This window comes from Orcinus orca, chromosome 5 (assembly GCF_937001465.1).
Source record: "Orcinus orca chromosome 5, mOrcOrc1.1, whole genome shotgun sequence".
NCBI lineage: Eukaryota > Metazoa > Chordata > Mammalia > Artiodactyla > Delphinidae > Orcinus > Orcinus orca.
This window is the reverse complement of record NC_064563.1, coordinates 148,880,267-148,907,238: the sequence shown is the minus strand read 5'-3', so window position 1 is coordinate 148,907,238 and position 26,972 is coordinate 148,880,267. Positions and strand designations below refer to the sequence as shown.

The window sequence follows — 26,972 nt, the reverse complement described above, 5'->3', positions numbered from 1 at the left end:
CAGCAAAGATATCATTACATTTCAGTATCAAGGACGTGGACTCATGCTTTTAAGGCAGGCCCTCAGGGTGGGGCCTTGGGTGCAGTGTCTCATGCTGATTGCCCTTTTCCCTAGGAGTGCAGTGGAGACAGAGCAGAGGCTCCGCATGGCCCGTTGCTGTGAGGACGTCTGTGCACACCTGGTGGACTTGTTTCTTGGGGAGGAAATTTTCCAGACTGCAAAAGAGACCCTCCAGGAACTTCAGTGCTTCTGCAAGTATCTCCAGCGGTGAGTCCCGTGTCCTTACAGATAAAATCAATGCATACAGGGAGAGTCTTTGACAAAGATTATACTTTCAGAAACAGCTGATGATATGCACATGTAACATGTTCCTTCCTAAAGGGTATAAACTAAGTAAAGAATTAGATTGGGGTGGGGGGACCGCTCTATATTTCAACAGATATTTATAGGTAGCCTTCTGCTGTTTACCCAATGTGCTAGACACAGGGAGAGGGCCATGAACAAGCCAAATGATAGCTGTATGCGCCCACATGGATGAATTTCTGAAACATAATTTATAGTGAAAGCAAGCAATTCTTAGGGAAATGTGTGCAACATACAAACTGTATTCAAACTAAATGGATTGTTTTGGATTTATATGTAGTAGTACAACCCTAAAGAAGGAAAATAACAAACATAAACCCAGCATAGTGGTTACCTTTGGGAATGAGAGGGTGTGTGACTGAGCAGGGCCCGTGGGGATCAGCTGCTGGTCTTGGCCACCCATTCTCCACTGCATGGAAGGATGTGGGTGTTTGATTTATCATTAGTCTTTAAAATGGGTGTACATGTGTTACATATGTTATATGATTCATTTCATAATAACATTTAAAGAAAGTAATAGTGTACTTGACAGTTGCAGCCGTGTAAAAGGATTCAGTGAGAAATGAGTCTCCATCCCACGAGGACCTCTGACCTTTGTGTGGTGGTTGGCAGAGGTGGGCGCACGTTCCCTACTCTGTGCCAAACTTTTCTTGACTCTCTGTGACATAGGGCGGAGACCTGACTGCAGCAGCGCAGTGGCCTCTCCCCGTTGCTGTCAGTGCACTGAGGTGGCGTTGCCAGAGCACATGGTAGATGACCTGCCTGGTCCCACTGGTAGACTTTCACATGGCTTTCTCTCTCTAGCTGTGACAAAGACTGCTGCAGTGGCATCCTTGTGCAGACGTTTCACACAGGTGCACACATGTCTGGAGAGAAAATCCTGTCGGTGGTGTCTGCTGGGTCAAAGGGTGTATGGATCTGTGTTTGTATCCAGATTGGCAAGTTGGCCTCCAGAGATTGTTCACTCTTTTTTTTTTAATTAATTAATTTATTTGGTTGCACCAGGTCTTAGTTGTGGCATGCGGGCTCCTTAGTTGTGGCTCGCAGGCTCCTTAGTTGCCGCTCACTGGCTCCTTAGTTGCGGCGTGGGCAAACTCTTAGTCGCGGCATGCATGTGGAATCTAGTTCCCTGACCAGGGATCGAACCCAGCCCCCTGCATTGGGAGCACAGAGTCTTACCACTGCACCACCAGGGAAGTCCCTCAGCATTCACTCTTAAGTTCAGTAGTTTCATTGCCCACCACTCATTCGTTATCATGCGTCCCCCGTACCTTGAGTTTCAGTTCTGATCCATTTCTCAGTTTGAGAACTGTTGCTGAAAAAGACCTAAACATACTGGCAGAAAATGTTTCCCATGTTAATGCTGGAGATGTTTTTGCCTTGTCCCCATGGCAAAAACACCCAGTGATGATACTTTGGTCTCTCCTCTAGGTGGAGGGAAGGTGTCGCAGCCCGGAAGAAACTGAGGCGCCAGATGCGGGCCTTCCCTGCGGCGCCCTGCTGTATGGACATGAATGACCGGCTGAGGGCACTGGCGCCCAGCGCAGAGTGCCCCATTGCAGAGGAGAACCTGGCCAAGGGCCTCCTGGATCTGGGCCACGCGGGGAGAGTGGGCATCTCCTGCACCAGGTCAGCAGCCCAGGGCCTCCTAAGCACCTCCTGCCCCAACTGGCTTCATCGAGGGTGTGGATTAACGCGTCTGTTTGCAGGGAAGATGGGTGGAGTCAGAGGAGGTGAAGGCGGATGCAGGATTGCGTTTTCGGAGTGAGAGTTGCTCTACCTGCTGTGATTTCACCTGCCTTTTCCCCTTAAAACACTCCTGGTCCTGCCAATCGAATCTTCCCTGGAATTACCTGTTTCCTCCTTGCCTTCGTAGCTTAAGGACACATCGTGTCCATTCTCAGTGGTGGAGCCAGAGGTCCGTGTTGGCCTCACCCCCACCCCCACCCCGACCCCTCTGCTACCCTGGGTCTGCGGTGGCAGCATTTTAGCGACTCCCCCTCCTGCCATCAGGTCTCTTCTCTTACACGCCCCCTCCCTGTGTCCCCTCGCATGGCCCTCCCTGCCGCTCCTCCTGGCCACCCCGCATGTACCCGGCTCCCTGCCCAGGTCCTGGCTTCAGCTGCCCAATCCTGGCCATGCAGGGCTCGGCCTCTCTCTTCAGACCAGGCCGCTGTCGCCTGTGGAGAGGAGCCTCCCAGTGGGGGCCTAGGAAGACGACACAGAGGCGCAGTGGCAGCCCACCCTGCTGGGGTCTCGAGGCACATCTTGTCCTCGCCTGGGCTATCTCCACGCCTCTAACAAACTTTGTGTAGCTGCCCACGTCCCCACGTCCTGTGCCTGCGTCTGCAAGCAGGGTGGTGATGGTGCTGGCCTGTCTCTGATGTGCTGTGCGTGTCGGGGCCTTCAGCCTTGGCCCGCTGCCTCCTGGAGTCCTGGCTGTGTCACCTGTGTCAGGACGGCCCTCTCTCTGTCCCCTCCCCCTCCCTCCAGCACAGCCGCCGGCCCCTCTTCTTCCCCTCTGCCTCCTCCCCTGGTAATCTTTCTCCATCCTACACGCTGACAGCTCGCTTCGTGCATCTCCAGCCGAGGCCTCTTCCCCACGCCCCCAGTTCAACATCGGAACCTAGTCTTCGCCTGGCCTGCTGCACTCGGTGCCTCCTCTGGCTCACAGCATGCCAGCCTGTCCTCCCTGGGCTGGGTCACACCTGGACTCAGATCCACCATCCTGCGGCTCTACCCTCACCACCTCCACCACCAACCCCTCTCACGTAGCCACCTGTCCCGTCCGCTGGCTTCCGCCCTTGACCCCTGCACCCTGGTGTCCTCACCACCACATCAGGGTCAGGTCGCCTCACGTCCCTGTTGACGTCCCTGGGCTGCTCTCTGAGTTCCTTCGTAGTGGCCCCCACCCTGCGCTCTGGCTGCCCCCGCTGCTCTCCCTGTGCTCATTCTGTGTACCTGCCAGGCCCACTCCTGACTTGGTCTGGCCTGTCCCCCAGAACTCACATGCTGGTGCCGCTATTTCCTTCAGTCTTTGCTCCCATATCACCTCTGACCACCCTGTGTAAGTCCACAGCCTGCCCACCGCGCCTGTCACGCCACCCACTAACAGAGGCCCTTCTCTCCCTACAAGGCGTGTGTTCTAGCGGGGCAGGATTTTTGTCTGTTTACTGCTGATCTGCCATGACTGGAACACAGTAGATAATTGCTTGATATTTATGGAATGAACAAGTCCTCTGACTAAACTGTGTCTCTATCGGCAAAGGTTTCTTGGTCTCCTAAGTATTCCCCACTGGGAGACACTCACTAACCAATTACTTCGCACTCAGAACATCACTAAGTGCTTATCAGGTTCCTCAGTGGGTGCTGAGTGGGCCTCACGTAGGCTCTGTGTGGTTCTTCCTTCGCAGGTTAAGGTGTCTCAGAAACAAGGTGGCGCACCAGATGAAGGTTCAGCACTTCTACCAGCAGCTGCTGAGGTTGGTCACCCCCCGCCCGCCGTGTACGCTGCTGCTGCCGGGGGCTCGCGTGGTGGCTCACCTGTGGTGCTCTGTCCCTTCCAGTGACGCGGCATGGGCACCCCTGGACCTGCCATCTCTCGTGGCTGAGCACCTCCCGGGGCGGCAGGAGCGCGTGTTTTGGAAGCTGGTGCTGGTGTTGCCTGATGGAGAAGAGCAGTCCCCAGGGAGTCCTGGCAGGTCAGGCAGGTCTCCCCCTGTGGGGCTAGATGCTCAGCAAGCGGCCGGGAGGCGGGGTGACTTCTCCAGAGCATCTGGCAGCTGAGTGTTGCACACGGGGGTGGCCGGGTGTCAGCCCAGTGTGCTCCTCTCCTCCTGGGGCCCCTGACGCCTGCTTTCATTTTGATGCTCAGCTTTGCAGGCTGTTTTGTTTGTTATTTGAAGTTGACGCTTTATATTATTCACATTTTTATTTTGTATCGTTGGCAACAGTCTTTGTCCAAAAACATTTCAGACTTGATTGTGACTTAAAGCTATGCTGAGGTATGTTGATGAGAGCCTGCTTCATTTTAGACTCTTGGGGAAGACAGTTTAGTTTGTTTGCTATAGTTCCATTTTTTCCTTAGGTAAAAAACTTCTTGCATTTTTAAAAAGAAATCGAAAAAGTTGACATGGCATTGTTTCTTGTAACCAAGTTGCTTCCAGAAACCATACTTGAGCGGTACGCGGGCCTCTCACTGTTGTGGCCCCTCCCGTTGCGGAGCACAGGCTTCGGATGCGCAGGCTCAGCGGCCATGGCTCACGGGCCCAGCCGCTCCGCGGCATGTGGGATCTTCCCGGACCGGGGCACAAACCCGCGTCCCCTGCATCGACAGGTGGACTCTCAACCACTGCGCCACCAGGGAAGCCCCAGATAACATACTTTTAAAGCAACTATGGAACATGTTACTTTTCTTTTTTAGATGTAATTCACATATCATAAATTTCTGCCATTTAAAGTGTACATTTCACTGGTTCTAGTATATTCACAGAGTTGTATAACCATCACAACTATCTAATTGCAGAACACTTTTTCACCTAAAAAGAAATCCATGCCCATGATCAGTCCATCCCTTCTTACCTGCAGCCCCTGGCAACTACTAATCTGTTTTCTGTCTCTATTCATTTGCCTATTCTGGACATTTCATACAAATAGAAGCCGAAAACACGTAGTCTTCTATGACTAGCATAATGTTTTCTAGGTTCATTCATGTTGTAGCATATATTAGTCCTTAATTTTGTGGCCGAATGATATTTGATTGCATGAATATATCACATTTTATTTCTCTGTTCATCAGTTGATGGGCATTTGTGGTGTTTCCACTTTTTGATTATTATGATAACGCTTCTGTGAACATTGACGTGTAAGTGTTTGTGTGGACATATGTTTGCAGTTCTTTTGGTTATATACCTAGGAGTGGAATTGCTGGGTTGTATGGTAAACTCTAAGGACCTTTTCTGTTGCTCAGAATCTTTTCTTAGTGCTTCAAAATCATAAATCATGGGGCTTCCCTGGTGGCGCAGTGGTTGAGAATCTGCCTGCCAATGCAGGGGACACGGGTTCGAGCCCTGGTCTGGGAAGATCCCACATGCCGCAGAGCATCTGGGCCCGTGAGCCATAATTACTGAGCCTGCGCGTCTGGAGCCTGTGCTCTGCAACAACAGAGGCCGCGATAGTGAGAGGCCCGCGCACCGCGATGAAGAGTGGCCCCCGCTTGCCACAACTAGCAAAAGGCCACACACAGAAACGAAGACCCAACACAGCCATAAATAAATAAATAAATAAATAATCATAGATCACATTAGAATGAGTGTCCTCTCAAATATATAACCCAGTAGAGTTCCTAACTCCATTTAAAAAATCACAGCCTGTTTATTAGTTCAGATCACCTTTATAGTAAGATTTGGTGTTTGTGTATTTACATCTGTGTAATATTTCTCTTTGTAGTTCAAATTTAGGATTAGACTCTCCTTCAAGTGTTATTTTCTTTTATTCACAGAGTTCTAGCAAACTGGTTAAAAGTCAAGTTCATAGGAGATGATGGCTCAGTGGATGACACATACCGTGATGTTGGTGGGATTCAGACACTCACTCTCTTTAACACTCTCAGCAGCAAAGGGAATCAGACAGTTTCTGTCAGTGTGTGCGTCAAGGTGAGTGACCATCACTTAGTGCATGTACTTCTGTGATTTTCTCATTTGCGCTCACTCCCAGACATGATTGGAGTCATATAACTTCCCTGAAGGGCCCTGAAACAATGTGGGAGGCTCAGAAGCAAGTGTCGTATCGGTTCCTCCTTGCGTCTTGACGACATCCCATGCACACCCCTTGGTGTGAGAGACCAGGCTAGATTCTCGGGAGTGCAGTGAGTCTTAACTGTCTTGGGTCACAGACCTCTCTTCGAGAACTTGGTGAAAACCCAGAACAATCCTGAGAAGTCCATATGTTCACCTATAATTCAGAAGCCCTGAATTCCACGGACCTCTGGTAACTAACCCAAGAGGGATGAGACAGAGCATTACAAAAAAATGTAGTGGCTGTTGCATCTCATATGGTCTGTCAGCTGCTGAAATCTTTGTTAAATAGCTTCCTGATATATCAGGTCTTACCAAAGACTAATGTGTTTTAATCCTATGCAGTTTTCACTTAGATTCAGTAGTGGGCATTTCAGGTTACTTGTTTTTGTTTTACATTAAAGTTGTCCTCAGTTTTTGATTATAAGTTCTAATTTTCTTTCCTTTCCCTTCCTGCCTTCCTTCCTCTCTCTTTCTCTCCCTCTCTCTCTTTCTTTCTCTCTCTCTCTCTCTTTCTTCCTCTCTCTCTCTCGGCTGCGTTGGGTCTTCGTTGCTGCACGTGGGCTTTCTCTGGTTGCGGCGAGCGGGGTCTACTCTTCGTTGCAGTGCACAGGCTTCTCATTGCAGTGGCTTCTCTTGTTACGGAGCACGGGCTCGAGGTGCGCGGACTTCAGTAGTTGTGGCACGTGGGCTCAGTAGTTGTGGCTCGTGGGCTCTAGAGCACAGGCTCAGTAGTTGTGGCACACGGGCTTAGTTGCTCCACAGCATGTGGGATCTTCCCAGACCAGGGCTTGAACCCATGTCCCCTGCATTGGCAGGCAGATTCTTAACCACCAGGGAAGTCCCTAATTTTTGTTCTTTATAGGTATTTGTGCAATACTGAGCTTAATTGGTTCCCTGAGAGATACTTGTTTAATGAGAACCTGTTTCCTCATTAGAGTCAGACCTGCATAAATGAATTTGAGGTTTTACTGTGTGTGTTCAGAAGTAAAACCAGATGTATATTTTATTTACTTAGAAAATAGCAGTGCAGGGCAGGAAGTGTGGGCTTCAATGTTGAGCAGACCTGGTGTTGGTAGCTGCTGCTGTGGCCACCTGTCCGACCTGGGCCTGGTGCCTCCCATAGTGTGGCGATCATGACCGGCGGCATGCTCAGAGCGGGGCCCAGTGAAAGCGGCCCTGCCCACCGTGTCCTGACCTGAAGTCTCCACGCCTGACCTCTGCTTTTCCTGACAGGCACGTTCATGGCACACCCGGACATCTGCATGTGGCACCGTAGGGCATGTTCCTCCTGTCCTTGGAACTGCTTCAAACTGTAGTTTGACTATAGAATTTTTGTTTGTTTCTTTCCATTTTAATACTATTTATTGTATTTCTTAAACGTGAAAGTAATACATATATAAAACTAAAAACATAAGGAAATACAGAGGAAGTATGAAGATTATAAGAGCCATCTAAGCTCTCACCATTCAGAGGCAACAGAAACATCCTGGGGCGTGTTCTTCCCTTTTTCCTATGATGACAAAGTCAGACTTCACCTACTGGACAATTAGTTTGTTCTTGCCTTTATTCTTAAAATTTTAAGTCAAAATAATACTTGCATGTAGTTAAAAACTCAGATGGCACCACATGATGTATGATGAGAAACTGCAGCCCCTGCCCCTTCTTCTAGCTCCTTTCCCCAAGGCTTGACTTCTGTCCTGTTTCCATATCATGTCCTTACACTGCCATTTCTCTTATTTATCCACTTTAGATGTTCTCTGCTGACTTTGCATTAAAATATGTGTATTAGTTATCTATTGCTACATAGCAGGTTACCTCCAAATGTGGCAGCTTTGGGAATTCCCTGGCGGTCCACTGGTTAGGATTCTGCGTTTCCACTGCAGGGTGCCTGGGTTCGATCCCTGGTTCGGGAACTAAGACCCCGCGTGCTGTGCGGCACGGCCAAAAAAACCAAAAAACAAAAAATATCCAAATGTGGCAGCTTTAAATAACAAACGTTTGTTACTCACAGTTTCTGTGGGGCAGAAGTCCAGGTGGGGCTTAGATGGGCCCTCTGGCTCAGGATTCTTCACCAGCTGTAAGTCAAGATGTAGGCCAGGGCTCTGGTCTCCTCGGAAAGCTCACGCTCGTGGTTGTTGGCAGGATTCACTTCCCTGCAGGCCACGCCACGTGGGCTTCTATGAGGCAGCTCACAACAGGGCATCAGCTGGCTGCCATCAGCTGAGCAAGCTGGCGTAATCTCTTTGTAGCCTAATCTTAGAGGTGGCACCCCATTACGTTTGTCTGATACCGTTAGAAGCATGTCACTGGGCCCAGCTCACACTCAGGGCAGGTGACGGTGCACGGACATCAGCACGAGGAGGTGGCATCGTGGGGGCCATCCTGGGGCTGCACACCCCACTGTGGGAGGCGTGAACTCTTAATACCCCAGTTCCTCTCAGCCTCCCCATCTTCCAGGTGGCTACATCATTACTTTATATTATCTCAGCAAGTGGGGCCATGTGGGTGCGTGTGTTGTGTATGCGCGCGCGTGCCGTGTGACAGCTATTTGCCCCAGAACCAGCAAGTGTTCTGTGACGACATTTGTTTATTTTTTGCAAGTAGTAGTTGTCTCATTATCTTACTTAAGTAGTTTTATCTTCATCTTTCGTTAATATCACCCAGATGTGCCGGCACATGGGCTGTGCGTGTCTCAATAGAGTTTCCTAAGTGTTCTGTCACTTCACCTTGTCCCTCCCTCTGAGAAGGTGCCACCCTCCTGCTCCCCTTGAGGCGGATAACGTGTCCCACGCTGTGGCTTCTGCCAGGCCCTCCAGACCGAGAGCTCGGTCCCGCTCTTCCACCCCTAGCCCTGGCCCTCGTGGCCGGGCGCCGCCTGTGGGTCAGTGCTCTTACTCATGATGCGGTTTTGCCAGGGAGGGAGGAGCCAAAACACATAGCCTGGGGCCACACAGCTGCTCCGCGGCGCCACCGTTCACAGGGACCCTTGGGGACCAAGTGAGTTATACATACAGAGCGCAGCCCGACACGTCAAGCACTTAGCGGTGCTGCCGTTGGCGGCAGCAGCACGATGTTTTCTTGGTTTAGTCTCTTGTTGGATGGAGCACGTTTTCCACTTTCCTCCAAAGGAAGAATGCGTGGGAGGAGAATTTTTGGCATTCTTGCCTGTCTGAAAATGTATTTACTCTCACATTTGCTTCATAGTTTAGCTAGGTTTGTAGAATTATGGATTGAAAGTTATTTTCCTTCTAGTTTGCTCCACTGTCACCTGCCGTCCAGCTTTGCTGTTGAGATGTCTGAAACTGTTCTGTTCCTTTCCCTGTGGTCCACTTTGTTTCTCTTTGGAAGCCTGCACTCTGTCCCTGGGGCCCTGGTGCTGACTTCCTTCCCTCATCGTTTCATCGTTTGGGCCTGGTGGGTCCTTGTGGGCTGGAGACTGACGTTTTTGCATCTTGATGACATCCACTTTCCTTCTCATTGATTCTCTTCTTTCTTGAACTCCTATTAGACTGATGTTGGCCTCATCAGTTAAGCGTCTGAGCCTCTTAATCCTTTCTATCCCATTTTCTCTTGTTTTTTAATACTGTTTTCTGGGAGATTTCCTTGACTTTGTATTCCAAATGTTCTATTGAGTTTTTAATAATATATATATTATTGATTTCCTTTTTCTTGTTCTTATTTGACTTTTTCATATCATCTTATGACTGTTTCCAGAGGCATCCTCAGAGGAAATGAGGATTTTTGCATAAGTTTTCTATGTGCCATGCGGTATCTGTTTCCTTTGGGTTTCTTTCTTTTTTTTTTTTTTAATTTTTTAAAATTTTTGGCTGCATGGGGTCTTTGTTGCTGCACACAGTCTTTCTCTATTTGCAGCGAGCGGGGGCTACTCTTCATTGTAGTGTGCAGGCTTCTCATTGCGGTGGCTTCCCTTGTTGCGGAGCACAGGCTCTAGGTGCGTGGGCTTCAGTAGTTATGGCACGTGGGCTCAGTAGTTGTGGCTTATGGGCTCTAGACCACAGGCTCAGTAGTTGTGGTGCACGGGCTTAGTTGCTCCACGGCATGTGGGATCTTCCTGGACCAGCAATCCAACCCGTGTCCCCTGCACTGGCAGGCAGATTCTTAACCACCAGGGAAGCCACTGGGGAAGTCCCGGCTTACTCGTTTTTTACAAGCCTGTTTGAGGTAACTGTTAAGATTAAATTGCTCCAACACAAGTCTAGCCAGAGGCTGCATTACCTATGACTAATTTCCGTACTAATTCTCGGCCTCACGGCGTGAGGTGAGCATCTGGCTCTGCTCACTCTGGGACCGAAGCTCACTGTTGATTTGTCCCCTGGTGCACCCATCTTGATGGCCTGGGTGCCGTTCCAGGTGGCCCACGGTGCTCTTAGCGACTGTGCCCTCGACGCTGCGGAGACACAGAAGGAGCTCCTGGGAGCCAGCGGGCTTATGCTGCTGCTTCCCCCCAAAGTGAAGAGCGAGGACATGGCGGAGGAGGACGTGTACTGGCTGTCGGCGTTGCTGCAGATCAAGCAGCTCCTGCAGGCCAAGCCCTTCCAGCCTGCGCTTCCGCTGGTGGTTCTTGTGTCCAGCCCGGGAGGGGACGCCGTGGAGAAGGAAGTGGAAGCTGGTGTGTGAAGGCAGTTCCATTTATGAGCTGGCATGTTAAATAAGTGGGTAGAGCCGGAGGTATGAGAAAGTGCTGGCAGTGTGGTGTCCGGAGTCATGTGACAGCAGCTACTGCAGTGACTGGGGGCAGGGCTGGGCAGGGTCAGAGCAGTGAGATGCCTTTGCTGGCCTGCAGACCTCTACCAGGAGACAGGTGACCTACGTCTGTTTGTCTTAAAGGTCTGATGCTCCAGGATTTGGTTTCAGCTAAGCTGATTTCAGATTATACCGTTATTGAGATCCCTGATGCCATTAGTGATTTACAAGGCACGACTAAGGTAAGGTTTTATCATTTTTAAAGGTCCGACAAGATATTTTCAGTTTTTTCCCTTTCACTCTATCTTGAATTTAGTGTATGTTACTGCTTGCATCTTTAATTTTATGTTTTGACAGGAAACTTTCTAAAAATATAAGCAGAAATCAAAATAAAAGATAAAATTTGCCCACAGTCCTGCTATTGGCAATAAATTAAATTGTGTAAATTTTTTTAGAGGTTTTGTTGTTATGGATTTAAAATATGACAATTCATGTCTTGTATCTGACGGTCAGATGTATAATTATTTTTGTAAGTGGTTGTCCTTGGAATATGAAGAAATAATGTTATCAGAAGTTTCCTTAAAAAAAGGAAGTCTGTGCTGATAATTACATTTAGGCAAAGAAGTGCCAGGAATTAAAAGTAATAAGTACAGGAGGAAAGATAACTACAGGATGTGAAAGCATCCAGGCACGTAGTGAAGCTGTGAGTCCTTCTAAGAACGGGAAGACGTGGCTTCCTTTTCTGTGTGAGGTGAAGAGGATGTGTAGGGCTGGTTTCCCCTGGGCCTTCAGCCCTTCCGGGGCGGTCCTTCAGGCCACGCTCCTCGGGGGCGAGGGGCACGGGAGCCCTTCTCGGGGTCCCTGCTGTGTGGGTCTCCAGGGCCCTGGGAGACCAAACTCAACTGCAGTGGAAGCTTCTGCTCCCCTTCCTGGTGTGGCTGAGAGGCTGCTGCTCCGGTGGCACCTGCTGTGGCAGCTGTGGGAGGGGCGCCTTCAGGAATCTCTTCCTGAAAAGCAGCGTGAATTGTTGAACCAGATCTCTCCCCACTGTCTTTGCTTCTCAGGTTTCGCAGGCTGTGCAGTGGCTGGTCTCGCACTGCCCCTGTGCCCTTGACCTTTGTTGCCAGACCCTCATTCAGTACGTGGAAGACGGGGTTAGCCGGGAGTTTAGCGGCCGGTTTTTCCACGACAGAAGAGAGCGGAGGCTAGGCGGCCTGGCCCCGCAGGAGCCAAGTGCCGTCATCGAACTGTTCAACAGCGTGCTGAGCTTCCTGGCCTCTGTAGTGTCCTCCGAGCAGCTCTGTGACCTGTCCTGGCCTGTCACTGAGTTTGCCGAGGCAGGGGGCAGCCGGCTGCTTCCTCACCTTCACTGGAACACCCCGGAGCACCTGGCCTGGCTGAGGCAGGCTATCCTTGGCTTCCAGCTCCCACAGATGGACCTTCCGCCCCCGGGAGGTGCGTGCTCGTGCTGAGGGGTACTGGCTGGGAAGCAGTGTGCTGCGGCCGAGTTCCCCGCCTCCTTCTTGCTGTAGAGACTCCCTGGCCGGTGTTGGGCACCAGTGTGAGGTGGCCCTTCTCCACCGGGCACCCCGGCCCCATGCTGCACCCGTCCGCACTTGCCTTTGGATTCAGGAGTCAGGACGAGCTGGGGTTCTGTGGAGTGAGCCCTGTTGGCCCTTCACCACCATCTGAGCGGTCTGTGGGTATCTGTTTAGTCTCGGGAGGAAGGTGTCAGGAAGAGTGCTGCACCCAAGGCCTGGGACTCCTCAGTTAACAGCAGGTCCCATCCTGCCTGTGCCATGGCATTTGGGAGCCAAAGGCATGGGGACTGCACAGTCCTGTCCCCACGCTGCTGGCTCTGCTGGGGCCACGGCACTCAGTGCTGCTTTAACACCAGTGTTCTTTCTTTGTCAAAGAAGCTCGTTCTGTGGCTCCGGCTGTGCCCGAGTGAGGCTTTTTGGCTGTTCTCACGCGGACTTTATGGGTCCCTGTGCTGTGAGGAGGCTGCCCCTTCCCTTGCTGATGCTGTTAGGAGGGAACAAGGCTGTTTGTGCTCACGTGGCGCAGCACATGGCCTTAGCAGGGCCATTCTCCTTTAGACCATTGGAACAGAGGCCTCAGGCTTCATTCTAAATTTTGAGGTGCACTCTCCAGTAGGTCTAACAGACATTTGCTACTGAAGGAACCCAATGGGGAATAAACTGCACTGCGCAAATCCTCTGCCGTGAGCTAGGTCGGGGCTCCCCAAGAGAAGCCCGTGCCTCTGGGACCAGACGTCCCTGAGTGCTTGGTCAGATACGGATTCCTGCATGCACCTGCAGGCCTGTGCAGTCAGAGCCTCTAGGATGGACCCTTTGTTGTGAAGTTTGACCTGGGTGGCTGCATCCCTTACCTGGATGTGGGGAGGGAGATGTTCTTTTCTTAACAGCTGTGGTTCTGTTGTATTCAGAGTTGAAGGCAGACTTCTCGGCTACAGAGTTGCCTTTTCCTAGGAAAATACAGAGTGAAGAACATGGCATGTAGATTTGCACCACGGTCTGTGACTCCTGTGGCGCTTTCTCTCCAGCTCCCTGGCTCCCCGTGTGCTCCATGGTTGTCCAGTACGCCTCCCAGATCCCCAGCTCTCTCCAGACGCAGCCTGTCCTGCAGTCCCAGGTGGAGAGCCTGCTCCGCGGCACGCACTGCAGGTGGAAGAGCGGGAGCCCCTCCCCAGGCCGGGGGGCGCGGCCCTCAGTTGCTGAGATCCCGTGGGATGACATCATCGCCTTGTGCATCAACCACAGGCTGAGGGACTGGACACCCCCCAGGCTTCCCGTCACATCAGGTAGTTAGTGCTTGGTGCCATGGGCCGGCTCCTCAGGAGACTTTCCTGGTCCAGTTTCAGCAAAGGAAGATGTTTACTTGATGGTTGTTTCCTTCCTGCGGGTCCCCGCCTTTCCTCTGCTTAGGGCTACCTCTCCAAGCCAGTGATCTCCAGGTGACTTATAAACATTGGGAAGAGCTGAGAAGGTTCCAGGAGAGCCTGCATTCATCTCCCTGAAATGGGCTCCCAAGGCTGGCTTTAGAGAGACTTCTCTGAGTAGTCACACTGGCCATGCAGGTCTGGACGTGAGCCTCTCTGGACCGTGAATGACCCATGGAAACTTGGAGCATATGTAGCTCAAGCATGGGAGTCACATAATTGTGTGACTTTAATCGGAAGGGCTAGTCCTTAAGTCAGTGAATTTAAGCAGACATCAAGTGGTCACCTGTTGCTCTTTTGATATTCTTTTCTCTTCTTATTTTTGTATCGTTTTCTCAGAGGCACTGACTAAAGATGGTCAGATATGTGTGTATTTTTTTAAAAACCATTTGAAAAACTACGACGTTCCTTTGTCGTGGGAACAAGCCAGAATGCAGACGCAGAAGGAGCTACAGTTGAGTCAGAGCCGGTGAGATCTGTGTTCAGTGTGCGTTTCTGTCATCCCACAACCAAGAGAGTGAACTGTATTCTCTAACAGAGTATACAGCAGAAATTCACATCCTATGCATGAAATCCAGCCCATTGTGGGGAGATTCCGACAGGTGCTAGAGGAACAGATCATTCCCATGTAGTAGAAACTGTTGTAGAGCAGAGGGAAACAAGCATCGCATTTCATTTATTGGACAAACCTGACCCTGAAGTCGTAACATAACCAGGAGAGTGCAGACAAAAGAAAGCTGTTGTCTGATCTCACTTACAAACCTGGTTCAAAAATACTAAGTAAGGTGTTAGCACATGCAGTTTTGCAGTACATAAAAAACTCACAGGCTCGCTTTATACCATGCTATACAATATTAACAGTAGTACACAACTATTTGTGTAATTTGCTGCCATAACAGAAAAATAAGCGGTTATTTCACTAGGTGTTGAAAAGTTTTCCTTAAAATTTATACCCATTCCTTCTCCCTCTCCAAGAAAACAATTTATACCCATTCCTGATAAAATTTCCTACGAAACTTGGGTAGAGCAGTTCTTTAGCTTGATAGGGCTGTCTGCCATAAAACTACTAACAAACCCCATGCTTCTCGGTAAAACATCAGAAACACTGAAGTGAGAACCAGCCTTGAGCTGCCCTGACATCACTGCTGTCCACTGTTGTCCTGGAGACCCTGCCCAGTTTAGGGCATAAATATCAAGAGAGGAGGACCAATTATTTCCAGACAGTAAAACTGTCAGTTCAGGATCATCGACAGTCACACCCTTAGAACTGTTCAGCATTCAGCAAGGTGACCAGACAGATCAACCTACAGTGTACAGAAATTCTCATTCACAGCAGCAACAAATCTAGAACATATGGACACAAACTGACCAGGAGAGGCACCAAACCCCTGTGAAGGGGATTCTCAGAGCCCTGAAGGTGCAAAGAAAACCTTGAATAAATGAGGGGCAGGCTAGGCTTTGCTGACTGGAGGATGCAATGCTATAAAGATGTCAGTTCTCAGGGCATTTCTAATCAAAAGCCCAAAAGGATGTTTCCGCCTGGTCTTGACAAGTTAATTCTAGAATTCATCAGGATGAGAAAATGTGTAGCAATTGCTGAGAAAATTTTGGATAAGAATAACAAGGAAGGTCTGCTCAGCCTGATCTCAAAACATATAATAAAGTTACAGTAGACAAATGGGTCAGAATAGAAAGTGCAAGAACAGAACCATATGTGATAAAAGTACCACGCCAAATGTGGGAAATTAGTGCAGAGAGGACAGACTTTGGCCTCTGTTTAGAAAAAGCATTAGACCCTCATCTCCCGCTGCTGTAAACATTACTTCCAGGGGAATTCCCTGGCGGTCCAGTGGTTAGGACTCAGCACTTTCACTGCCCAGGGCCTGGGTTCAATCCCTAGTCGGGGAACTAGAATCCCACAGGCCTCGCATCACAGCCAAAAAAAAAAAAAATCCAGATGGATTTAGGAGCTACATGAAAAATAAGAACCTTGCCAGTATTAGGGAAAAACAGAGACTGCTGATGACCCTGCAATGGGAAGCAAAACTCAGAGTAGAGACGCTTCGGGAGCCTTGCTGCCCAGGAGAGGGGAAGCTGCTGCAAGGCAGAGGCTGCCCTTCCTCTGCGCCTGTGCCCGGCCCCAAAGCACCGCACTCTACCTGATGCCAGAGGAGCCCTTTCTCCCTCTCTTTCCTGACCGTAAGCATTTCAAAACGTGTACTTACAGTTTGGGGATAAGATCTTTTCATCCTTCTGCAAACAAGCTTCGCACTCCGTTACTTCACGGGCACCGCAAAGGGAAGAGAGGTGTGAAGCGCGGCCGAGAGGGGCGGATTCCCGGCACCGACGACCTGACGCACAGAGCCTCTGCCCAGGAGCTCCTGGCCCAGTGTCTGTCCAGCAGCCTGCTGCTGGAGAAAGAGGAGAGCAAGAGGTGAAGCCCCTTTCCGGGGTTCGTTTTGTCCTTTAGGCCGCTTCATGCTGGGTTAGCAAGGATCCCAGGGACGAGACTGTTTAAAAAAGAAGGCAGGTCAGACGTGTGAAGGATAAGCTCTTTGAGGACAGGCAGTGCCCTCGATAGTGTGCCTTCGACTTTTATTATTTGAAATCGGTTTCGTTGATTGTTTATCACTGAAAGTCCCGAGTCTCCTAGTGGGGAGTGAGTGTAGCTGGCTAAATAAGCCTCTGTGGCACGTGGCTGGCACGCTCTGCCCGTCTGGCCAGCCTGGGCGTTGGGGCATTCCCACACTGCGGCTATGCAGGAGCTGGATGGAGCAGGGCTTCCCTCTGCCTCTCCCACCACCCGTGTTCATGGTTTTACTGAGAAAGAAGAGACGGCAAGAAGGGAGTTTCCACTGTCGTCCTCATGCCTCCCCCTGCCCTGTCCTCTCCAGCAGCCTCCGTGTCCAGCCAGTAGGCAAGGTCAGCCCCTCCCCTTGGCCCACCTTGTGCTCACTTCTGGCCTCTGCTCACATCTCCTCAGTGAGGACCTCCTTACCCATCTCACCAGTCCTCCCTGTCTCCATGTCTCTGCCTTGTCTTTCTCGTCTTCGGACGTCTCCTTTGTCTGTCTCACCTCACTAGAGTGTCAGCTGCCTCCAGCTGGGCCTTGTCTGTTCTGTCTCAGTGCTGTGTTGCTGGTACCCAGAATGATGCCTAGCATTTGGGGGAGGCTTGATAAATATGTGTTGGGAGAGTGAATGAATGTGTCATGATTTCTAAAAGTAGATTTTCCTAGGTCTGTATCATTTAAGCAGTTTGGACCAGATTATGTTTCTTTAAAAAACAAGTACATGGAGTGGACAGCTCTGGAGTATGTTAGGTATCAGTGCGATGTTATTTTGGGTTAATTTTAAACTAAAGCAGCAATCCATACATTTTGGATAATCCAAAGAGATCCAAATTAATTATAGACACATCATAGCAAAATAAGCCAGAGAAGATAAACCAAGTGAGAGAAGTACAAGTAGTGTTAAAAAGCAGTTGTTTTGGATAAATGCCACCTTTTTCATTAAATATAAATCAGTTTTATAAGTTAAAGAGAAGATACTAAATTTTTTTAAACAGTGCTTTTTTGCTTCTTAGTTGATGTCATAACTTAGTTCCACCCTTAGTAAAAAGCAGAGCTTTAAAAAATTTAAAGCATATATAGGAGAAAAGTGAGTGACAGTTAAATTTTTGCTTCCTAATGCTCAAATGTTTCAGGTTTGAAGATCAACTTCAGCAGTGGTTGTCAGAGGACTCGGGAGCATGTACGGATTCAACTTCCCTTCCACTCTACCTTCCTCAGACTCTGGTGTCTCTGCCTCAGACTATCGAACCTGTGATGAAAACATCTACAACTACTAGCCTTCAGGTGAGAAGAGAGTACATTTGGCATTTATATTAGACTTAACAACTGAGAGAATGACTGGGAAAAAAGTAATGTCTCGAGTCATCGTATGAGGTCATGATGACCAATAAATTATTAGCTTAAATTAGATCTTTTCTTAAACTTAATCTGTCAGTATTATAGTGGCCCAACTAATTCCGAGTTTCTGCTTATGAAATGAATGAAGAATGGAATTGAAACATGCTTAAGAACTGAACAAAACCCATAACCATGTTATGCTGACATGCAGTAAAGTTTGGAGGAGAATAACAAAGGTGACAACAGTGGTTCGGTTTATGGAGCACATACTGTCCAAGCTTTGGCATCACCTGGACCTCCCTTCTGGTATTAATTTTCCGTGAGGAAAATTAATGAATGAGGAGGGTATGCTCACAGAAGTCACGGGCCTCACCCAAGAGTGTTCAGCTGGTCAGTGGCAAAGCTGCTTTTTAAAGCCAGACCCAGCTGGCTCCGAAGCTCAAGGTCTTTCTACTTCACCATTCTTCCTTCAGTGATAAAAGAAACAAAAGCAGAGTTTATATGTATAATGCTGGACAGGCAAAATGTATGCTCCTGGATTGGCTTTTAGGAAGCCCTTCAATTGCGGAGAAAAACAAATTAAGATGACATACTATTTCCAATTATTAGTTTGGCAGATACCTTAAAAATATTTGTACGCTTTGACTTAACAATTCTGCCTTAAAGAAATTACTGATGACAAAAGTGAATGTATTTTTGTTCACTGTAGCATTAATTATAGTACATGAAAGTGGAAACTAAACATCCAAAGATGAGAGTCTGGTTCAGCAATTACAATACATATGATGGCATAGTTCATAGCTCTTGACAACGATTTCTTATAAAAACGACTAGAAGTTGTTCATGGTAGAATCAGAAGTGGAGGGACTTCCCCAGTAGTCCAGTGGTTAAGACTGTGCGCTTCCAGTGCAGGGGGTTTGGGTTTAATCCCTGGTAGGGGAACTAAGATCCCACATGCCATGCGGCACGGCCAGAAAAGGAAAATTTAAAATATAAATAAAGAATCAGAAGAGGAAACATTCCATGGCAGATGATGGCAGCTGTCCGTGTATATGCTGGAAGGGGCTGGAAGGATGTGTGATAGATGCCAAGAGAGGGGTTTGTTGAGCCTAGCAGGCCCCAGAAGAGGTTTCTAACGCGAGTCAGATCCAGTGCCTTTAAAGAAAATATATTTTGGCTCGTGGGTATCCCAAAGCTATTTTTGGTTTCTTTTTTTGTTCAAATAGAATGACAGGACAGGGGAGCAACTGCAGATGTCAGAGGCAACAGGCACGTCTGTGACCGAACGGCTGAAGCGCCTAGAAAGGCTGATCCGGAGTTCAAGGGAAGAGGACGTTGCCTCTGAGCTCCATCTCTCTGCACTACTGGACATGGTGGACATTTGAGCTGCTGGACCTGAGAGAGGGTCTAGAAGATGTTCTTTTAACTGAAAATAATGTTATTCTCAGATGCTTGATGCATGTTGGAATGTGATTATTAATCATGCAAAAATAAACCACTGGAATGTCCAATGAGGTCTTCCTCAGTTTTCAGAATGAAAGGTTGTTTTCTCCTGTGTAATGTCTTTGACTCATACCTGTTTTCATGATCTCTTCTGACTGTTGTCCACCAACACATGCTCTTACATTTCAGTGTGTAACGGTGGTCATTCATTGTCTTAGCAACAGTTGCAGTCCCTGATGTGCCAAATCAGTGCAGGGATGAATAAGGTGCAGGGACCCTGCCCACCCGGCCTGCCCAGCTCACACCTCAGAGAGCCAACAGATGTACTGAGCCAACTGTATATGTACATAGCTCTCTGAGGCATGGGGCATGTGCCTGCATTGGAAGCAGGGGGAGACAAGGGGATTGGGCAGAGGACAGAGCAGAATTCTTGGAGAGGAGTGCAGTGGTATACCCAGGAGGATGTGATGAAAACCTGGAGGTGCCAGTTTGGTAGTACTGCCAAGCCAGACCGCCGAGACCCTTGCTGCTTTACTGTGAGTGCTATGGGAATCAGCTATTGGAGATATTAGGCAAGAAGTGATTTGGTCACATTTTGTTTCAAAAACTGCATATGGGGAACAACAGTAAGACAAGCAATGGATCTCGAAAGGAGGATGCTGCAGCTGTCCAGGTGAAAGAAGAAGGGTATAATCCTGAGTCTGCTAGCAGTTGGTGTGGAGAGAAGGGATACATTTGAGCCATATACAGAAAGAGGTATTAACAGACTTGATGCTGAGTATGACCGTCAGTCTTAAATTGGCACTCAGCATCTCCCTACTATATCCCACATCCCCTAGAGTCTCTGAGGGAACTATTTCATATCTTCTTATTCTCTTCAAATCTACAACATTCCTAGATGATGACCTGCTTCTTATTTCATTGAGAAAAAAGAAGCACTAGGAACAGAACTTGCTCATCCTACCACCACCACATCTACCAGCCAAACCCTGCATCCGCCAGAACAAACACTCATCAACTCTTAGGGATTTCTTCAGTGATTAACTTCATGTTTATCAGTAAAAACTTAAGTAATGCTATTTCTTAATCTCAATTTTAGACATCTGTTGATTTCCTACAATAGAAAACGAGTTAGCTCTCATACTATCCTCTCTGCAACGTGTATCACCCACACATGCATACTACATTTCCTCTCCCACTAGTCTCCCAAAACGATTTAAGATGTTAGCTGAAATCCGCATTCAGAGTTCAGTATGACCATATTAATACCGTTTGCTGCCGAGCCCTGTATTGGTTTATGATTACATTTCCTTTAGGGACAACTTTCCGTTGCACCTGGAGTCAACTGTCTTGCTTTTTCATTTGCTTGGTTTTCTGTGTTCCTAGCACTACTTCACCCAAACCTCTCCTCGCTAAGTGTGAAGCTCCTCCCAACACTCAGGTGCCTCAGGTAATATGCTAGCTCCATTTTCTTCTGGAAATGAACTGCTGGGAAATCCCCCGTCTGTGCCACCTTGGACGTCCCCTGGATTCTGAGTCGTATACCTTCCTCTTCCGTGGTCTGCTTTCTCATTTTGATGGAGCTCATCTTTTAGAGCCTTCCGAGCTTGCATATCTAAAAGATCTTTATTTCTACCCTTATGTTAGATTCATCATTTGAATGGAAGTAGAATTTTACATTGGAAATTATTCCTCTGCGTTTTTGTTTGTTTTTTGTTACTGGGAGTTTCTTTTAAGATCATCTCCATCCCTGGTGGTCTCAAATTTCTCAACAACTTGCTTGACGTATTGGTTTGCCTCCCCTATTCCCTGCCGAATTTATTGTGCTTGGCATGTTGTAGTGCTTTTTTCCAGTAGTTTTTGCTATGTAACAAACTACCCCAACCATAGCTTAAATTTGGGAAGGACAGGCTGGGCAGCTTTCTCTTGGGATCTCTCATGCAGTTGCAGTCAGGTATTGAATGCAGGTATTGGGACTGTGGTTATCTGAAGTCTTGACTGTGGCTGGATGTCTGAGACAGCTCACTTACATAGCGGGCAGGTGATGTTGCACTGTTGGCTAGGGGCTCAGCTGGGGCTTTCGACCTGAGTAGCTATATGTGACCTCATCACGTGGCTTGGCTTCCTCACAGCAAGGTGGCCTCAGATAGGACTTCTCACATGGCATCTCAGGGCTCCAAGTGCAAGTGCCCCAGTGAGCGAAATGCAAGCCCAGCTTTGGAATCTGTGCAGGATCACTTCCACTTCATTGTATTGGTTACAAGCATCTGGTTATAGATTAAAGGGACGGGACATAGGTCCTATTTCTCAGTGGGGATGAGTGGTAAGACCACATTGTAAAAGAGCATGTGAGATGGGAGATTTTGCAGGCATCTTTAGAAAATATTCTCCCATGCTTTTTCAATCCAGAAAACTTTCCCCAATTCTGGGAATTTTTGGAAATTATTTAATACAATTTTCTCCTCCACGGTTTCCCTTTGGAACTCCTAATACTCAGATGTTTGACCACCTGTATCGATGCTCCAATTTTCTTTTCAATTTTTGTATATCTTTATCTTTTTATTCTACTATTCTAAAATTTCTCTATCTCCCTGTTCTAGTGATTTTAAAACTGCTACCATATTGTGAATCACTATATTGTACACCTGTAACATATAAAATTGCACATCAACTATACTTCAATTAAAAAAGTTTAAAAAATTTTAAACTGCTGCCATATTTTTAATTTCTGAGAGTCTTTTTCTTAATGTTTCTTATTAGAGACGACTCCTATTAATTCATTCATTTATTCAGTATATACTTTTGGAATGTTTACCATATGCCAGGCATTATTCCAGGTGCTGGGGATATAGCAACAAATGAAACAAATTTCAGCCCTCACAGAGCTTATATTTTAGTGGGGGAGACAGACAATAAACAAGATAATTACGCAAAACATTTGGTATGCTAACTGGTGATAAGCACAGAAAAAAATAAGTCAGGGAGGGAAAGAGTATGTCAGGATGTTGCACTCATGAAACAAGAACCATCTATCTCTGTGAGGACATGTTTTCATCAAAGTCCTCTTCTACGACTTTCAATCATCTCCATTTCTCAAAATTTCCTTTTTCGGGACTTCCCTGGTGGTGCAGTAGTTAAGAATCCGCCTGCCAATGCAGGGGACACAGGTTCGGTCCCTGGTCTGGGAAGATCCCACATGCCTCGGAGCAACTAAGCCCATGTGCCACAACTACTGAGTCCACGTGCCGCAATTACTGAAGCCCACGCGCCTAGAGCCCGTGCTCTGCAACAAGAGAAGCCACCGCAATGAGAAGCCCCCGCACCACAATGAAGAGTAGCCCCCACTCACCCCAACTAGAGAAAGCCTGCGCGCAGCAACGAAGACCCAACGCAGCCAAAAAAAAAAAAAAAAAAAAAAAAATTTCCTTTTTCGTTGCCTTTCGTGGTAGAGGTTTTCCTCAAATGTTTGGCTCATGTTGATGATCGGGCTCTGAGGAGCTTGCTGGAAGCTCTGTGCCAACAGATACAGTCTGCCAGCTGATAGGCTTCTCTGTTTTTCCACTGGGTCCCAGGGGCCAATGTTTGGAGGTCTTTGGGGGGAGGGCCATTTGCTCCAGAGAAATCCTCCTATTGCCCGGAGCTATACGGCTGAGTGGGAGAAGTGGAACTGCCACAACAGTGGAGACTTTCACTCAACACCCTGCTTTCAGTGGTCCTCAGCTATGTCTTGTGCCTGAGTTCACACCTGCTCTGACTCCACTGCTGCAGGCTTCTGTCCAGGTAGGGGAAGGGGTCTATTGTCAGATTGCTTCTTGTTCAAACTTTACACCAGTTCTAACTTCCACACCTTCCTGGGGCTCACGGGCAAGAATGGTCTTTTTCCTCAGTGGCTTCACCCCGACAGTGGGTTGCAGCTTCCTCTGGCTTGCTAAGGCAGTGAGTACTCCTCCTTGCATTCCTGGCCTCTCCAATTTTGTTGACCTCCCTCGTTTACTGGTGCTTCCTCTCCCATTCTTTCACTACTATGCATTTTTGTCTCTTTTATTACTTTATGTAAGTAGGGTTTAGGTGGGAAACGGAAGTCAATACCTGTGCTCAGTCTGACATGTTTAATTGGAAATCCCACCCCCCCCCGCCTTTTTAACTACTGCTGGGCTTTTCGTCTCACATCTCCTGAGATTGCTCTTGTCAGTCACCAGTAAATTGTCTTGCCACACCTAGTCACCAATTCTCAGACCTCATTTTACAATCCCTTTAAAATCTCCGCACAGATCACCATGTCTTCACCTGGCTTCCCTGACTCCACATTCCTCTAGTTTTTCTCCTCTCTCTGGCCACTCCTCCTCCTCTAGGTTGGAAATGGTTGGTGCCCTAGGACTGATCCTGGAAATTCTTCTCTTTGGAACACTCACGCCCTAGCTGATTTCATCCAACCTTATGTTTTCAAACATCACCTGAAAACAGGCGACTCCCAAGTTTCTCTCTCTAGTTCTGTCTTCTCTCCCGAATACCAGCCTGTCTACTCAGCCTATCCACTTGAATGTCTAATGGGCATCTCTGTCTTAACATGTTCCTAATCTAAGTTGAAAGTTTTCCCCAAACCTTCTTCTCTACTTTAGAAATGACACTATCATATGCCCAGTTGTCCATGCCAAAAACCTCAGAGTCTTCCGTGTCCTGTTTATTGGACAAGCAGGAATTGGTAGGGTGCAAGTGGAGAGAAGCATTATTTTTTCTCATGACTCTCCCTAGAAATTCTTATCTGTGATTCTCAGATAGATTTTATAGGTTTTTCCTATCTTAGAAATTTTTTTTTATAAATTTATTTCTTTCTTTATTTTTGGCTGTGTTGGGTCTTCGTTGCTGCACATGGGCTTTCTCTAGTTGTATTGAGCGGGGGCTACTCTTCGTTGCGGTGCTCGGGCTTCTCATTGTCGTGGCTTCTCTTGTTGCGGAGCATGGGCTCTAGGCGACAGGCTTCAGTAGTTGTGGCACGTGGGCTCAGTAGTTGTGGCTCGCGGGCTCTAGAGCACAAGCTCAGAAGTCGTGGCGCACGGGCTTAGTTGCTCCGCGGCATGTGGGATCTTCCCGGGCCAGGGCTCGCACCCGTGTCCCTTGCATTGGCAGGTGGATTCTTAACCACTGCGCCACCAGGGAAGCCCCCCTATCTTAGAAATTTTAAAAAGAGGATTATTGTTTTGCTCATAAAAAGTCCAGTCCAGTAAAATATCAAAACTCAAATGCTGCTCCAAGCGAAACCTATTTCCTCCCTTAGCTTGACCAGAGTCAGAGTTTGAGATGTCCATGTAGGCTGGAGCCCTTATTCCCATGCTTCGTGTTTCCACAGTGGAGGGACGTCCCTGGAGAAAAACTTCCAGCCTTTTTCCCTCTCCCAGGGAAGTGTGAATTGGTGAATTTAGGAGAACAGACAGGGTTGACCGTGCTCAGCCTCCTCTGGGTACACTTTCTGGGGTCAGTAGGCTGACAGGCATCCATCTGCTTGTTGGCACCTGGCTGCATGGTGCTTGGTGGGACAGCTCTGTGGAAGCTGCAGTTGTCCCCCTGGGCCAGAGGCTGGGAGGTCTATGTGTCTGATTTAGAGGTGGAAGTAGCTAGCCGTCTTGATCGTCCATCTAAGCCGTGTCTTCCAAACTAGTTTCTTCTCTGTAGCAAGGCTGGTATTGTGATATCCAAACCTCTTATTGCTGCGTCTTCTTCATTGGTTTCTGAACTGGGATAGGGAGAGGCAAGTGTCCTTTACTGACCATCTAACAGCCTGATATTCCACTAGGGGAAGGTGTATGTGTGCTTTCATTTGCAAATCCCCCCTTGCCCCCTGGCTTGCTGGGGTTCATGGCACGGGGATAGGACTCAAGGGACGGGCCCAGAAACACTCACCTAACTGGGGAAGCTGTGACCTGATGTCAGGGCTTCTGTGCGGAAGACGAAGAAATGGTGGGGCTGTCCGTGAGCTCCTGCAGAGCCGCCTTTGGGACCTCAGTGTCCGCACAGTTTCCTCCAACTCCGCGGAGCCCCCGGCTCCTGCTGCACACCCTGCGGTCACTTTATCCTCACCCCACCTACCCCCAGTCCTTTCAGCACATTCTCCATCTTCCTCTCGCTTCCTTTGCAGTCCAGGCCTTCCACATTTACTTCGCCGGGACCGCGAAACTTCAGGGCTCTCTCTGAGTGGCACAAGCTCTCCCAGCGTGGCTCCCTCCCAGGGCCAGGAGGTGCTTGGCACCGCTACCTCGAAAGCCCCACGGCAGAGCCTTCGGCCTGCCTGAAGATGCACTGCCCTGCCCTGCCAGCCCCTCTCCTGCCCTCTCCTGCCGGCTCCCCTCTCCCGTCAGCCCCTCTCCTGCCGGCTCCTCTCTGGTGTCATCTCCCCTCCTGTCAGTTGCCCTCCCATCAGCTCTCTCCTGTCAGTTCCTCTCAGGTGCCCGCCAGCGCCCCTTCTCCCCCCGGAAGCCTTTCCCCCGCGCGTCGCGCCCTCCGCGGGACCTCGCGGCCATGTCTCCCCTCACTCACTCACCTACAGCCTCCGGCCTCTGGCCCTTCCTCAAGGGCACTAGCCGCTCCCCAGACCTCCTGCCTTCCGGCCTCGGGTGGGACCCTCCCCAAGTGTCATTCAGTCTCAGGCGCCCCCTGGTGGCCTCGTCCTGGCGCTTCGCCCCACAAGTCGCTCCGAGGCTGACAGACTCCGGCGGCAGCCGTGACTGGCAGTCGCGTCCCTCCCGGCCTCGCCCACTCACCAAGCCCCGCCTACCACCCAGTCCCTCCCACTCAGCGCCCCGCCCCCACGATCCCGCTTCGTTCAATGTTCTCCGGGACCGCCCCCACCGCTCAGACCTTCGCGCTCCACCACTGAGCTAGCCGGCCACGCCCCGGACCCACCCTCACCGCTCTCTGATTGGCTGCGCGGGCATCTTCCCATCGCGTTCTCCGGTCGCCAGGTTGTGGCTGGTCCGGTTGCGGGGCGCAGGCTGAGGGGAACCGGGAGCGCGCGGCGGTCATGACGGAGGGCACGTGAGTCCCCGCGCCCCTCGAGAAGGGAGGGCGCGGTCGGGGGCGCAGCGGAGGGGTCTCACTGGGTCGGGGGCTTCCAGCGAGGCTGCTGCGCCGTCCGGCCCCGCCCGCGGTCAGTGGAGACCTGCGGCACCGGCCCTGGGGGCGGCGAGGGGCGGTGAGGGGCACGCTCTCCTCCGGCGGTGTCGCCCGGGGACCTTCTGGGGCCGGGCCGAGGAGAGCCGGGTGGGGCTGGGGGTCGGGGTGGGGACCCGGACGTGGGCGGCGGTCCCTGTGGCCTGTGTCTCCTCTCCTGGAGAAATGATGGCGCGGTGTTTAGGTGCAGAAGCGCGCCAAGAGGGTTTTTATTTTGCAAGGTGAGGGAAACAGTGGTCTGCTCGCAGGTCGTTGGGGTGAAACGGGAAGTTCGTTGCGCCTCTGGCCTCTGACCTGGCGAGCAGGTCACTTGAGCACGATCGCTTCCAGGTGTCTGCGCCGAAGAGGGGGACCCTATAAGACAGAGCCCGCCACCGACCTCAGCCGCTGGCGTCTCAGCAATGAGAGGGGGAGGCAGACGTGGACATACTTCCAAGGAGAAGAAGACCCTGGCCGAGGGCAGTCTGGCCTGGAAGCTCACTTACTGGGCTTGGACACCGTAAGTGTTGATTCTGCTCGCCACGTGCAGTGTCTGGGACGCCACCCGACACCCACCTGCCTCCCTTCTTGGCAGTGGGCACCAGGAGCCGGTAGGGAGCCTTAAGCAGCTAGATGTGAAGGGCATTTT

At 49.6% G+C, this 26,972-nt stretch overlaps 2 protein-coding genes and 1 long non-coding RNA gene across 9 annotated transcripts in view; 2 read left to right on the top strand and 1 right to left on the bottom strand.

Moving 5' to 3' along the window:
* MCM3AP (minichromosome maintenance complex component 3 associated protein) overlaps nt 1–19,248 on the top strand; it is a 43,654-nt gene extending 24,406 nt beyond the window's left edge. For 2 of the 3 annotated variants that reach the window (XM_033418528.2, XM_004264633.4), the window contains 13 exons: nt 115–267; nt 1,795–1,992; nt 3,777–3,845; nt 3,930–4,064; nt 5,864–6,017; nt 10,533–10,791; nt 11,010–11,107; nt 11,930–12,320; nt 13,432–13,689; nt 14,167–14,296; nt 16,055–16,261; nt 17,533–17,683; nt 18,964–19,248. In XM_033418528.2, coding sequence (XP_033274419.1) covers nt 115–267; nt 1,795–1,992; nt 3,777–3,845; nt 3,930–4,064; nt 5,864–6,017; nt 10,533–10,791; nt 11,010–11,107; nt 11,930–12,320; nt 13,432–13,689; nt 14,167–14,296; nt 16,055–16,261; nt 17,533–17,683; nt 18,964–19,122 — 2,362 coding nt within the window. In that variant the 3' untranslated portion in view covers nt 19,123–19,248. Of the gene's footprint in view, nt 1–114; nt 268–1,794; nt 1,993–3,776; nt 3,846–3,929; nt 4,065–5,863; nt 6,018–10,532; nt 10,792–11,009; nt 11,108–11,929; nt 12,321–13,314; nt 13,690–14,166; nt 14,297–16,054; nt 16,262–17,532; nt 17,684–18,963 lie in introns of those variants that run through there. The other variant, XM_033418529.2, reaches the window with a different exon arrangement.
* Nucleotides 19,249–21,947: 2,699 nt separating this feature from the next.
* On the bottom strand, nt 21,948–25,905 carry LOC125964513 (uncharacterized). Its single transcript, XR_007477568.1, has 2 exons — nt 25,079–25,905; nt 21,948–24,911 (listed from the first exon to the last, which is right to left on the bottom strand). It is a non-coding gene; the product is annotated as an uncharacterized LOC125964513 (long non-coding RNA).
* Nucleotides 25,906–26,062: 157 nt separating this feature from the next.
* LSS (lanosterol synthase) overlaps nt 26,063–26,972 on the top strand; it is a 42,455-nt gene continuing 41,545 nt past the window's right edge. For 4 of the 5 annotated variants that reach the window (XM_049709654.1, XM_004264631.3, XM_033418516.2 and 1 more), the window contains exons 1-2: nt 26,063–26,209; nt 26,675–26,843. In XM_049709654.1, the coding sequence (XP_049565611.1) occupies nt 26,196–26,209; nt 26,675–26,843 (183 nt within the window). In that variant the 5' untranslated portion in view covers nt 26,063–26,195. Of the gene's footprint in view, nt 26,210–26,303; nt 26,322–26,674; nt 26,844–26,972 lie in introns of those variants that run through there. The other variant, XM_049709655.1, reaches the window with a different exon arrangement.